The following is a 14,121-nucleotide window of genomic DNA, read 5'->3' as shown; positions in this document are numbered from 1 at the left end:
ATCATTTTTTTATTATAATAATAAAAGGTTAAAATTGCATTTTTTTTTAAATATTTATTATAATATCCAATCCATTCACAGGTAGCACTTCTTAGCGAATTAAGAAAAAATTTGCACGTAAACAACACTGTAGTTATATTGACTTATATTTTCATATATTGGTCCAAAGCTAACTGTAAAGTTAAGTTCCTCTGTTAAATGAGGATATAATTATTTCCGGTAATAGAATTACGTTCATATAAACATCGACTTACTCCTTCTTTTAAAAACGGTAGTAGTAAAAGATAGTCAGAAAAAGATACAATGTCTTTTTGACATTATTTTTCTATTGTAGCACACAATATAGTACGCAAACGTATTAGAATGTACCACATATTATACCAGAGTTGTAAAAAATTAATTATTTTGACGCGTTGTATTATCAGTTAAAAAATTGTACATACATGCAAATTTTTACATTTGACTGTAAAAAATGATATTATGCCTCTATGATAGTCGTAGTTATATCGCATAAATGTTTACTTGCAGCTGTTACAATACTTTTTATCTCCAGTCTCATACAACTGTTAGGATAATTATAGTGTCATTTCACACCGCAACAACAAATCATACAATTTAAATTATACAGTATAGTAGCTATGTTCTAAATGGAGCAACGATGTATTCTGCATATTCAATAGCAACCTAGCGAAAATTTAATTGTTTACAAATAATTTCATTCTGAAGCTTCTTTTTGTAACTATTACTTGTTACCTTATTTTTCTTTCAAAATGGAAAGTACAATACTTTTCATTTATCTAATGTCTCATATTCTATAAACGTCTATCGAAGAAAAGGATATATATGGTTTTGAAATTAAAAATGGGATATTAGTCCTTATCCCAAATTTGTTTCTGTATGCAAATTAGTTCAAACTAAACTAAAGATAACAATAAACGGATGTAAAAAGATTACATTCTTCCTATATTGGTTGAAAGAGTACATTGTCAGGCAGATTTGTATCTAATACGGTACATTTGAAAACAGGTACGATACAGATTCACCATTGTGAGTCCGCCTTACAGCCTCAGCAAACATCATTGATACATCAATACACTAAACCACAAAAGAAGAAAACAATATATAAATTAATTTATAACTTATAATATATTTCAAAATATATATTATAAATTATAACATTCATTTACCTGTATCTTTGGGCAGTCCTTCATATGGCCATCCTGAGGAATGGTATTTGTTACTACCACAGCTTCAAAAGAAGCATTATTAATTCTACTAATTGCTGGGCCACTAAAAATGCCATGTGTTAAAATTGCATATACTTTGATTGCTCCAGCTTCCAAAAGTTTTTCTGCTGCATGACAAATAGTGCCACAAGTGTCAGCCATATCATCTACTAGAATAGCAACTCTGTCTTTTACATCTCCAACTAATACCATACTAGCAACCTCATTTGCCTTTTTCCTTTCTTTATGTATAAGAGCAAATTCAACATTTAATCGATCAGCGATAGATGTTACCCTGTTAAGATGATTTCCTTAGATATACTTACTTTAGATTTATATTATTTCTGAATTACCTTTTGGCACCACCAGCATCTGGAGAAACAATGATACTGTTACGCCATTCAATAATGTTCTCTTTAATCCATTTCAAAACAGCTGGTTCAGCAAATAAATTGTCAACTGGAATGTCAAAAAATCCTTGTATTTGACTAGCATGTAAGTCCATTGTAATAATGTGATCAGCTCCAGCTACTGACAGCATATTTGCTACTAGTTTAGCTGAAATAGGTGCACGACTCTAAAAAAGAAAAACAATCACAAATTTTAATTTCACGAAACTACATGAGTCATTCAAGTCCATTTGCAACTGGAAATACCCTGCAATTTGAAAAAAATTGCTATTAAAATTTTTTTTTAGACATTTTGGAAAGCTGTTAACAAATAAGGTGAACAAATAAAAGAGTATACAATTAAAATGTAACTTTTTGTAAAAGATATATGTTATACAACAGAACTTAATTATTTAATTTTTTTGAGGGGACAAAATATGAATACAATGGCTATACATTGAAATATTCATAAAAAATACATTTTATGTGTGTATATATAAAAAAAATTCAAAACCAGTATGTTGCAAATGCACCCCAGTTAGACTCAAAAAGAAAATGTAAGTAAAGCAAAATTCAAACTTATAAATTACAATACAGAACACAGTGCATTATGATTTTTTAATTTTGTATAAAAATACTTAAAGACATTACAAAAAAATAAAATAAAGTAACTATACATAATAAACACATTAATGTACTATTGAGTTTCTAATAATAAACACAGTGAAATTCCTTAAATAAACATAAATGCATTGTGCTCAGAAAAATAATTAAATTATTTTAATAAAATTATCTATAATAAATATAAATTTTATAAAGCTAATTATTATTAATATCTTAAGAAGAAGAATATTTGTTGGCAAATTATTTTATTGGCATAACACTCTATTGCCAAAACAACACAATCACAGTTTCCTCTTGCTAAAGCGCTATTTCGTTAATAAGATGGGCATTTTTTGATTAGTACATTTGGACAACAACATTTTTAACAACATAATAATTAGTACCCATTTAACATACAAGTGTGTACCCCATAACGTATATGTAGATTATTATAAATGTATGTAGAATGCTATTATATTAATACTTTGCCCTCTCACTCAGGTATAAATATGCTCTGGTCAAATAATTCATTCACTCACTCATTCATGGGGATACCATTGTGCTATGTAGCAATAATTATAAGTCTTGTTAGTCCTATAAAGAAAATTTTGTAAGAAACTAAAAATTATATTATAAATCGAAATGTTTATCGAGTTATAATTACAAACGTTACACTCGACAAACGTTACAATCTTGTTCTTGTACTCACTGTAAAAAGGTCGGACACAAAATCCTGAAAATACCCAACTATTCAGAAATTTATGTATAAAGAAAAATTAATCTTTGACAAAATTATTTTATTAATAATGTATTTTTTCATTTTAACTAAGATTATTTATTAAAGACTAAATTTTAATTGCAATGATAATTATATTATTATTTTAATTAAATTTTTATTAAAGTATATTTGTTGTGTTTATTTCTTTAAAATGTTATGGTAGGCAATTACTGAAATTTAAAAAAAAAAAATATTAATCAATTTTTTAAATAAGAAATTTAATAAAATAAACTGCATTTAATAGACAATGATGGTAAATATCATACTGTGAACGCATGGAAGGCCCCCCTCGATGAATTCTGATATTAATTTTGCAATATTCATGTGGGTTATCTGTCTTTTGATAACCTTCTGATAATTGCTAAACGCAATATGCTTCACTTATAATGTATTTGTTGTTTACAACTTTGTTAATTATTTATTACAAAATTATGCGAAGTTTTATTTCAATTATGTCTCACCTTGTAAAATAAAGTGCTGCATGAAAATCATATATGCACATGTACTAATTAGTATTAGTATTTTTGAAAAATTAATTCATGCAAATTGAATGTGACATCTAAATATTTGTATCATACAATAGATGTATCATTATTTCCTGGAATGTGTATTTTAATCTTTCAAGCTACCCCATAAAATGCATAAGATGAATGATTAATACTTTTTAATATGATATGTATCCTTGATTTTTTGCATGCATGTTGTATTATATTGCTTTTATTCTTGTGCCCCATTTTCTCAAAGGTGAAATTTTGTATATATATTTATATGTAGTGAGTATTTAAATAAGACATATAAGATATTTAGAGTGTACATTGTAAATTTACATTATTTCTTTGTAGTATGTATTAAAATTATATATTAATTCTAATGGAGGTTAGTTATGACTGTCGAGGAGGAAAATATAAAACAAAAAATAATGAAATCTTGCAAAATGAGTGTACCATTTGGTACATCTCAATGATGTAAGCCAAAATATTATAAGCATATCTTGTATGATGATGAAAACTGATGTTTTGCGTTCCAAAAGTGATATTACTCCACTGGTCTGTTGCAAAGCTGTTAAACAGTAAATAGAGTAAAAAAAGGACCGCTACATGTTACCCTGAATTTCCACTCGTTTGACTTCATGACAATTTGATTCTTAGAATTTGTGTTGTCACCTCCATCACCACCCTGTGAAGATATCATATAACAAAAATTTAACTTCTTCTTTGACAAATCATATTTTCCTTATTGTGGGGTACATATTCTTTGATTACAGAAGACTGAAGTAAACAATTTTGATTAAAACTACAACTTATCAGATAAATTATTTGAAATATGTACATAATGTAATTATTGCATCAGAGATGTTTGCTTGAGAGAAATAAGCATATAACAAATATTCAACTGTAAAAATATATGGGCATATATAAGATTACAAGATTATATTATTAAAGATTAAATTAAAAATTTATATATTATATTACTTTATAAAAGTGGTAAATATAACATCCTTTTCCTACATAGATATCTATTTTAGTTGCATATTCAAAGCAATATTATAATATACAATAATGTTAATTATTGACATATATCAGCAAGATGACTTATGTATATGAAGTATTAAACTTAACAAAATATAGATTCTATGAGTTATTTTGTTATATAAGTATTTTGTATTCAATTTATGACTTGCTTAAACTAATAAAAATTAATTGACTCTATTAAATTATAATAATACAATTAAGCTATTATATTTTTAGAAGTAACAAACAATGAAAACACACATATGTGCAAATAAATAATTAGAGGTAAGTATAAACACCTGGTACTTAAAAACAATAAAACAACAAATATCATAACACAATATTAATTGAATTTACTATCACACATCATATATGACTTAAACAATCAAAATATTTAGGAATAAGCTTCCAATTAAGCTTCAAATATATTTGTAATATATGGTAACAAAAAACACATATATGTATATATTACAAGATATACCATCACCAGTGATAAAACTGTATACAAAGAATCTAAACAAATTAAGCTTTATTGATTCTCTGAAAATACTATTAATTCCTAGTGTTTTACTAAATTTCTATAAATAATATTGTAATAGGAAAAAATGAAAGAAACATATTATCTTATCAATGCATCCTACCTTATCCTTCTTATCTTGTCTTGCATATGGAAAACAAGGAATTACAGCAGTTACTCGAGATGCAGAGGCAATTTTACATGCATTGATCATAATCAGTAACTCCATCAAGTTATCATTTACTTCTCCACTTCCACTTTGTACAATGTACACATCTTCTCCACGAACTGATTCTCCTATTTCCACACTAATAAGAATATAAAGAAAACAAATGTAATTACTATAAAGTTATTGATATATATTCTACACAGAATAATATATAAAAAATGATTAATTTAATTTAAAAAATAAATTTAAAATAATAGTAAAAACTATATAAATATAAAATCAAAGTATTGTTCAACTTATGCATTTAGAAATACCTGTTTATGCCTTATTTTAATATAGTAACAAGTTAAAGTAAAAAATTCTATACATATAGAAGTTGCTAAGTGATATATGCACATTTATATATTTTATTTATTTTTGTCAATATCTTTAGTTTTTCGTATTTGAAATTATTTTATACTTTACTTATTTTCTTACTTTGTTAATTTATTTGGTATTTCATATTTTACTCTGTGATAAAACTGAATATGAACAAACAATAACAATAACATAAAATATATTTATCATATACTTAAAAATTCAAATATATCGTAATTACGTATCAGTATTTGTACAAATGTATTAATGTCAAAATTTATTAGAATGTATATTAATAATTGTACTAGTTGACCTTCAACTTAAACGTCGCGGCTTGATATTATACTAGAAAACCGGCCTTGCACGACGGGGTTGTTTGTGTGATAGGGATGATAATTTAATGCGAATACGAAAATGGTAAAACAAGAATATTAAAAATGTTTCGCTTTTTAAAAAATAAATGAGAAGAACAAAATTTAAGTGGAATTTTAGATGACACGTGGTCAGAACCTTAGTTTAAAGCAATGACAATAACGTGGTCAATGTGGTGAATGCAACCATTACCATGTTTCGAGGTTACTAAATTTCTTTGTGACAACTTTTCCAATGTCAATACCGAGTCTGTCGACAATACGCTGAGCCAAATCTGGATGCGATGTACCACTGAAGACTTTGATGTTTGGCATTCTGCTTTGCAAAAGTCGCCCGCGAGAATTTTCTAAGTTTGCATGTAACAAACTCTTGGCACGCACTGGCTGCGACACAGGCATCACTAAAACAGAAATCACAAAGAGACTATCCAATCAAAGAACGCTTTCAAAACCGGATGTGATGTAAATATTATGCTCCGCCTATTGAGCGTTGGATATAACCGCGTAAATGCATTTCTTATCGTTTATTTTTTTCTACTATCAAAATAATAGGCTAAGGCATTAAATTTACTTTGTTGTGCAATGAAAATTATAACGCTTTTAAAAATCTTATCGATGATTTGTTAATGATTTGTTATGATTGCCGCAATCTAACCGTCTATTCAAAAGAAATATTATCTAGTTTCATAACATAAATAAATTATATATCTTAAACTAATTCTAAAATTTTAATTATACTTTTATATGATGTATAATTCAAAATAAATTAATAATTTATTTAGTTCACTATAAAATTTAAATTTATCACATTCTAAATTGTAACCTAAATAATAAAATTATCATATTTTCAAAGAACTTTTGTTTTCGTGTAGATTTTAAACATTTTCATATGTTTTATTGAAAATACAAATAAATCATAAATAATTTAGTTGTTATAAAGATTTGTATCCTCTTCTAATTTATAAATTGGCGCCATAAAGACGAACGACGTGAACGTAGACAAAATTCAAAAGGGTGAATACGAGCGGGTGACAGTCAACTTTTCTCATCAATGTGGCGCCGGCGGTGATTGAATGATAAATTGGATGTATCCGTGAGCGGAGATTTTAGTATAGAACACGAGTTAGAACTATCTTTTTTCTAAGTAGAAAGAGAGAGTAAACTCAAGTACTATTACCTTAAAGGTTTGTGCACGTTGACGCATTCAGCAAACTTCGTTAATCTATTTGAATGACGATGACAGTGTACTGACTGTCTCACCGATTCGGAAGCTATGGCGAACATCGCGGCACTGAGAATCCAACGCGAATTTAAAGAGGTTATAAGAAGCGAAGAAGTGAGTAAATAATAGTTTTGTATAATTTTGAAAAGTATGATTTGTTTCACTCAAGATACAAATACTAAAATTACTTAACACCATCATAGAGTTATGTTATATTGTTCCAAAGAAATTTCATGTGTGGCGTGACAAAAATGTGCCGCGATTCATTGGTTGATAAAATCACCGCGAACAAAGCGTAGGCACCTGTTGTATGGTATTCTTAACTGTCATCAGCATTTAAACTCATTTAAATTCTCCAATTAAATGCTTCTATTTTGTTGTATTAAAAAATATTACCGCTAAATATTTTTAATACAGAAAAAAAATAATTCGCCATAAATTGTCTGCACTTCCAGATATATTTTAATAAATTAAAATATAATTTTAATTATGTAGAATAATGCATTTTTGTTTTACTCTTAAATATAGGATTGGTCATTGACACATGTTTTTTTCAATGAAATTTTTGTTGAAATAATACATACCACTTGCTTTTAATTTCTGTAAGCATTGACATTCCCGCTTGCTATTGTGTTGTTTTAGAAAATCCATTCTATATGCACAAAATATCTGTTTTCGTCTATCATTTCCACATTACATTTATAAAGAAACAGATTTCACCAGAATGTCTAAATCTTTATATTGTGACAGTATGGTAAATTATCAATATGATATTACATCATTTTAATATCAGATGTTAATGTCAATAGGTCATTGGTCACATTATGCACATATTTTTGAAAAAAGTTAAATGTGTTTCATTACAATGTCATATTCTATATAACACTGCTATCTAAAAACAGAATTATATATATTATAATTTGTATTCAAAATTATATAACTTGTATTTTAAGCATTAATGCATAATAGACATTTGCTATGTAATAACTCACACTTATATTTTCATGTTATTGATTTTTGTATTTTTATTGTTCATTTGTTTATAGATGTTAAAAATGTAAGATTAATTTTGTTTCATGCAAATTGTAGCTACTTTCACTCATGTAAGTATGTAGCTATTAAAAAAGCTTTAAAGGTAATATAAATTGATTATGAAAATATTTATATTTTTTAATAATTTGCTTAAATTCTGTTGTAGGTTGCAAAATGTGCGATTAAAGTTGAATTAGTAAACGATAGTTTTACTGAATTGAAAGGTGAGATTGCGGGTCCACCAGATACACCATATGAGGGAGGTAATTTTGTGCTCGAGATTAATGTTCCCGAGACATATCCCTTCAATCCTCCTAAAGTAAGCACTTTGTAAGTCAATATGATTAATGTATCTTAATGATAAAGTATCAATTTTGTGCTATTTGAAATTAAGAGACGTCAATATAACCTAAAGCATGACAAAGCATTTTTATGTTCCCTTTTTTAAATTTATGTTAATAATTTGTTATTTTGTGCAACTATTTTTCAAGCCTGTGTATTTTAAAATATTCTAAAATTAAATTAATTAGAAATATTTTACGTTTAAAAGCTTCATATCATTATTTTATATTAAGTTACTTTTTTCTGAAAATATATGGATGTCCCAGATAAGTGTACATAATAATATGTATTCTTTGTCATTTTATTATTTTATTAAGTATACAATGTTTTTATAGGTGCGATTCATAACAAAAATATGGCATCCTAATATATCTTCAGTAACAGGTGCTATTTGTTTAGATATATTGAAAGATCAATGGTATGTAACTTTATTATATAAAAGCATTACATAGAGTAACATAGAGTTCTTTATATTTTAAAAATTATTTCATATTTTAAATATAAACTTTTAGGGCTGCGGCTATGACCTTGCGTACAGTATTGCTATCATTACAAGCTTTACTGTCTGCAGCAGAACCAGATGATCCACAAGATGCAGTAGTGGCTAGGCAATATAAAGAGCATCCAGAAATGTTTCGTCAAACTGCTAAACATTGGACATATGTATATGCAGGTGGTAAGTGCATAATGAACAATTACAACTATAACATATATTAATTGTATTTTTTACATAAACATTCATAAATTATAGGTCCAGCAAAAATGCCTGATTTAGATGACAAAATAAGGCGATTAACAGATATGGGAATTGAGGAACATAATGCAAGAGTTGCTTTATCTTCATACAATTGGGATTTGGAACGTGCCACTGAGAAGCTTTTCAGTTAGTGATAACTGTATAGTTAATATGTCATATAAAAGCACTGCTCATTTTGTCATTACAAAACTTCTGTAACACCATGCCCAATTACTGATACCATAGCAGTTTCATAATCAAATTCAGCACCTGTAACGACAATATTTCAATGGCAAAGAAATTTACAGAAAATTCATTTTAATAATCTTAAATAATACTCATTTATTTAACGTGTAAAATAGGCATGAAGAAACAGTAATTAATAAAATCTGTTAAGTCCAACTTGATAGCCACATTTTAAAAAACTGTATGAGAAGTATGTCATTCATTATCTTATGTTTATTAAAAGTTTAAAAATGTTATTTAAGTCATAATGCATTTATTATCTTTTTTGTTTTAACAGAAAAAGGTAGTTCCATATATTAAACATTTATTAAATCTCTTTGTACAAATTATTGTATACTTCTAAATTTTTTATTGGGCGTTCCTTTCACTTCATGGAATTGTATTTAAATGCTATATTTCTTCACTTTCCAATGAAAATATTTTTGCATGGAATAGTACTTAGTAAATATTCTGTTTCGTTTTTATAAATCAATATCTACTCTGTATGCTTTATTACATTAAAATGAAAACCATAATTAGTTTATATTTTTATTATTAGCTTCTTGTAGATTTTTTCAAGCCACAAAGAGGTTTATCTTAATTAGATCTGATTGTACATTATTGAAATATACACCAACTTGTTAGTGCTAAATGGAATTTGTAAAAAGAATCGTAAACATAAATGCTATACTATTGATATTTAAATTCTGTACATTTTTGGTGATGGGTTATGTTTCAGTGATTCATAATTTACAATGTCATTTATAAATATTTTTTTACGTATGCGTAGTATTCTGTACTCGAAGCTGGAGATGTACATTCCACGTTAAAAAATTGCATTTATTAAATCATTAATAATAATGTTATAAAATAAATTCAGTTTTTAAATAAGCATAAGTTGAAAATCAATAATGAAAAAGTATTAGAGTATGGCATTGATACTTCCAAATAGCGTTGACACTTCCAGCTTATGAAATTTCAAGAAAAACAATATTATATTAAAAATATTTAATAAAATTTATATGGTTATGTTATTTGTGCAAAATTGCAGGTTTATAAATAATTTAAGAAATTAATTACTCTTAAATCACTAATAAAATAGCAGTTCATGTAGAATATATTTGAAACTTGTTCAAAAAAATTACTGGTGTAACATTATACATGTTATCCTCTACAAATTGAATCAAATTTTTCTTCGCATATATATTTAAGCAATATTGTGTTCCAGGCAGTGCTGAAATAGGAGTTCTTAACTTTTTTTTTTACATTTTTTAGTAATTTATATGGAGGCTGTGTTAGAGGTGTACTAATAGTTTATAATATTATTTGGTTTGATTTAGAATCGCAAAATTTAAAAATTAAATACAAATGAGTTAATTTATAAAAGTAATTAGTTACAAAATCTATATGTAATTTAATAATTCATGAATATTAATAAATAATTTTCTTTAAAAAAGGTAGTAGGAATATATGTACAAAAATTTCTTTATTTTACAATATTGATAACTTTAAGATCAATAAATGTGCTGTACCATTATTAATTATATTATTTAATGTATAAATATATACTTATTTTTAATATTATTATTCTGCTGCAGAATAGTGTTTAGAATAATCATTGAAACAGTTTTAAATTAGTAGAAAAATATATTTATATAATAAATGTTCGTTTTTGGTAATTTAAGTTATGTAAAAACATCCACATTGTCATTAGTAAGAAAATTTATGCATCATTTATAATAGTTCACATTTTGTATTGTTCACTTATTTTTGTGATATCATTTTATGCAAAAAATATCTTTTAAACTTAGTGAAGAAGCACAATATTGGCAATCATATTATATATCTATTACAGTATAAATTTATAATGTATAGTTGAAAGATATTTCTATTTACTTCTATAACAATTATCCATGATTATAAATTCTAACTTTTTTTGAAGAAAGTGTGGCCAAAAATAAATTACTATTAATGTCGACTGCACACAAATCTACTACAGGATCAGAAACAGGTAGACTATTTACTTGTTTTCCAGTAGATGTGCTCCATAATGATATACTACTAATAGATTCTTGATGTGCAGCAACTAATGTATCATTTTCAATATTTATGTAACATGGTCGAGACAATAACTGTTGAGAATTACCAGCGTGAAATGTATGTACCACATTACAAATTGTTGATTCATCATTGCCTTTTTCTATAGTACATACTATGTGCCGTGCATAAGGTTGTCTAGCATTTGGTCGGGAAGATATTAAAGTATGATTGTTTTTTTCATCATAACATACAGATACAAATGGTCCTTCAAGAAATATTTGTTTTGGTATATATTTAGAGTCTTTTTGTTCATAAGCATAACATGTATTTAATCGACATGCTATAAATCCACCCCGACTGATACCGCTACCGGGATTACAAGGTACTGTCGCTAGAGAAACGACCGGTGATCTATCACCTGGATTGTCTATAGTTTCTATAGCACCAGAAGTTTGTCTAATATCAAATTGTGTTATAGATCCATTCTGTGCACCTACAAAAAACATGTTTGAATTGTTACCTGACCAGCAGCAACTCCATAATGGAAAGTCTATTTGATAAGTGTGCATAACAATGTGATTCTGAATATCCATTAATTTCGCACATTTGTCAAAACCAACACTAAGTAACAGTGACTGCTGGGTTGTATTAAATGTAACATCCCTTATAACCTGGTTATGTAAAAAAATAAATTGACGTGGTTGGAATTTATCTGAGTCAATTTTTTTAATGCCATATCCCGAAAATAATGTACTTGATGACTTCTGCGATACAACTAAAAATCCAAACCATGGGTTGTAATCTAATACACGACAACCACCATCTTTACATATTTCTATAGATCGCTCTAGATGGAATTTTTTAATCATATGCTTAGAAATATTTTGGTGTGTATGAATATCTATTTTTGATTGTTGATTTTCAAGTTCGAATATCCGATTTTTCATGCTAGTAATTTGTTGTTCAAATAATTTTTGTCTAAGATTGTATTTTGAAAGTTCCATTTCTATATGATTTTTTTCAGAAGTAACACTATGTAATTGTTCTTTTAATTTATCCAATTCTGTGGTATCTATTGATGTCAATTTCTTGGCATACAACATCCTGATATCTTTTACAGCAGCTTTCCTATTACATTGTGGACAACGACGGTTTGCACTAGTACAAGAATTTTGTAACCATCTTAAAATACAACTATGTCCAAACAAATGTCCACATCGTAAACAGCACAAGCGATGATCCCCTGAACTAGTCCATAAATCCATGCATATTGGGCAAGATTGATCAGAATCAACCTCAGATTCATCTAATGTTGTTTCTTTTGCTTTTTTTGCCTTTGATTCATTCTCATTATTATCTTCTAAAATATTATATGCAACATTATTTTTCTGCTCTATAGTATCTAATATAATGAATATAAAACTTAAAATAAACTCACCTGAATCTTCTATTTGGGCCTCACTTTCTAAATTGTCAGCATTATCATTATCAATTTCTTCAGAATGATTTTCTAATCTATTTTCCATTTGTGCTGTCTCTGCTGCTACAATATTTTATTAAAATTGAAACAAATTATCTCAATTATATTTAACTATTAGAAATTTTCTTGAATATAAAGGTTTACATCTGTAACTAACTTTTATCCTTTGATTTATAACATAAAAAGTGATTTATAATGTTTACATTCTTTATAATATCACAAATTTAAATATGTTTTACTTATTTTGAATTAAATCATATATGTAAATATTTTTATTTAAAAAAAAATTATACTCCTAAACATTGTGTTCTACTTGTAAACACTTACTGTAATCCATAACCTCCATTTCATGAAAATACAAATTAAATTATTTATGTATAAGCCTTATGAATGTATATTGTATTTTAAGTCACTAGAATTTTTCATAAACCAGAATGTACGTATGATCTTTGTGAATAAACATAATAAATCAAATACGGCAATAAATACATTTGTACATAACGGAAATTGATGACCTTTTTGTGAATGAATATGTTGTCCTAAATTAATATTTACCAGATAAGGTAGAAACATATTACTCACTGTTAAATAGTAAATTGTTTTTAAAAATTTGGTGCATCTTAATCTGACATTGTTTCGTAAACGTTTCCACCTATGCTCGTGAAAGTACCCCAATTTTTATTAGGTACTAAATTGTGTAATATACCGTAATTATATTAATAAAAACACACATTATTTACTTTCACTTTAGAGTAATTATTATACAACTTTGCCGTTATTTTTATTATTTCAAATAGTTAAATGTCTAATAAATAACAACCTGTATCTTATATTCATGACGCCGACAATTGTTTTCATATTGTTAATTGAAACCTTTTATTTCCTTTAGCGTGAATATTGAATTAATAATATTTCTATTCTACATTATTTATCCAAATTAGTATTGCTATATAACGTTTAAAGGTAGAAGCATATTTTTAAAGGTTATTTAATTCACAAGTATACAAATATGTTTAGGATACAGTTGATAAATTCAAGTATGTAACTATATAGTATAAAAATAAAAGACGTATGTTCCACATTCGTATTTGAAGAAATTGAAGGTCCTCCCGAGTAAGTGCCA

General features: G+C 26.8%; 3 protein-coding genes across 6 annotated transcripts; 1 reads left to right on the top strand and 2 right to left on the bottom strand.

The window, feature by feature from the left end:
* Window positions 1-975: 975 nt before the first annotated feature.
* Prps (phosphoribosyl pyrophosphate synthetase) lies at window positions 976-7,120 on the bottom strand. Of its 2 annotated transcripts, XM_017908361.1 has the most exons (7): window positions 7,099-7,120; window positions 6,115-6,322; window positions 5,149-5,332; window positions 4,101-4,172; window positions 1,580-1,803; window positions 1,188-1,521; window positions 976-1,095 (listed from the first exon to the last, which is right to left on the bottom strand). In XM_017908361.1, the coding sequence occupies exons 2-7, from the start codon at window positions 6,318-6,320 to the stop codon at window positions 1,003-1,005; spliced, it is 1,113 nt and encodes a 370-aa protein (XP_017763850.1). In that variant the 5' UTR covers window positions 6,321-6,322; window positions 7,099-7,120; the 3' UTR covers window positions 976-1,002. The 2 variants fall into 2 exon arrangements, with proteins under 2 accessions (XP_017763850.1, XP_017763848.1); XM_017908359.1 differs by lacking the exon at window positions 4,101-4,172.
* Window positions 6,992-9,660, top strand: Ubc4 (ubiquitin conjugating enzyme 4). Of its 2 annotated transcripts, none has more exons than XM_017908362.1 (5): window positions 6,992-7,257; window positions 8,342-8,494; window positions 8,853-8,935; window positions 9,030-9,193; window positions 9,269-9,660. In XM_017908362.1, exons 1-5 carry the CDS (start codon window positions 7,195-7,197, stop codon window positions 9,403-9,405), a joined length of 600 nt encoding a protein of 199 aa, XP_017763851.1. In that variant the 5' UTR covers window positions 6,992-7,194; the 3' UTR covers window positions 9,406-9,660. The 2 variants fall into 2 exon arrangements, with proteins under 2 accessions (XP_017763851.1, XP_017763852.1); XM_017908363.1 differs by lacking the exon at window positions 6,992-7,257 and adding an exon at window positions 8,161-8,246.
* A 1,725-nt stretch (window positions 9,661-11,385) lies between these two features.
* Window positions 11,386-13,818, bottom strand: Rfwd3 (ring finger and WD repeat domain 3). Of its 2 annotated transcripts, none has more exons than XM_017908370.1 (3): window positions 13,581-13,818; window positions 12,957-13,061; window positions 11,386-12,878 (listed from the first exon to the last, which is right to left on the bottom strand). In XM_017908370.1, exons 1-3 carry the CDS (start codon window positions 13,615-13,617, stop codon window positions 11,386-11,388), a joined length of 1,635 nt encoding a protein of 544 aa, XP_017763859.1. In that variant the 5' UTR covers window positions 13,618-13,818. The 2 variants fall into 2 exon arrangements, with proteins under 2 accessions (XP_017763859.1, XP_017763860.1); XM_017908371.1 differs by lacking the exon at window positions 13,581-13,818 and adding an exon at window positions 13,326-13,344 and having other exon boundaries at window positions 12,957-13,058.
* Between the last annotated feature and the right edge of the window lie 303 nt (window positions 13,819-14,121).

Source organism: Eufriesea mexicana, unplaced genomic scaffold, assembly GCF_001483705.2.
Source record: "Eufriesea mexicana isolate 0111107269 unplaced genomic scaffold, ASM148370v2 scaffold10591, whole genome shotgun sequence".
NCBI lineage: Eukaryota > Metazoa > Arthropoda > Insecta > Hymenoptera > Apidae > Eufriesea > Eufriesea mexicana.
Note: the sequence above shows the minus strand (reverse complement) of the source record. Positions and strands in the feature narration are given on the sequence as shown.

Bases quoted from the DNA above. Each gene is read 5' to 3' on its own strand.
- Ubc4 (XM_017908362.1), top strand. From the start codon at position 7,195: ATGGCGAACATCGCGGCACTGAGAATCCAACGCGAATTTAAAGAGGTT. The intron at 8,495-8,852 runs GTAAGCACTTTG...ATGTTTTTATAG, and splicing joins ATCCCTTCAATCCTCCTAAA to GTGCGATTCATAACAAAAAT. The intron at 9,194-9,268 runs GTAAGTGCATAA...CATAAATTATAG, and splicing joins GACATATGTATATGCAGGTG to GTCCAGCAAAAATGCCTGAT.
- Rfwd3 (XM_017908370.1), bottom strand. From the start codon at position 13,617: ATGCACCAAATTTTTAAAAACAATTTACTATTTAACA. The intron at 13,062-13,580 runs GTGAGTAATATG...AAAATATTGTAG, and splicing joins AAACAATTTACTATTTAACA to CAGCAGAGACAGCACAAATG. The intron at 12,879-12,956 runs GTGAGTTTATTT...ATAATATTTTAG, and splicing joins GGCCCAAATAGAAGATTCAG to AAGATAATAATGAGAATGAA.
- Prps (XM_017908361.1), bottom strand. From the start codon at position 6,320: ATGCCTGTGTCGCAGCCAGTGCGTGCCAAGAGTTTGTTACATGCAAAC. The intron at 4,173-5,148 runs GTAGGATGCATT...ATATCTTCACAG, and splicing joins GACAAGATAAGAAGGATAAG to GGTGGTGATGGAGGTGACAA. The intron at 1,096-1,187 runs GTAAATGAATGT...TTTGTGGTTTAG, and splicing joins AGGACTGCCCAAAGATACAG to TGTATTGATGTATCAATGAT.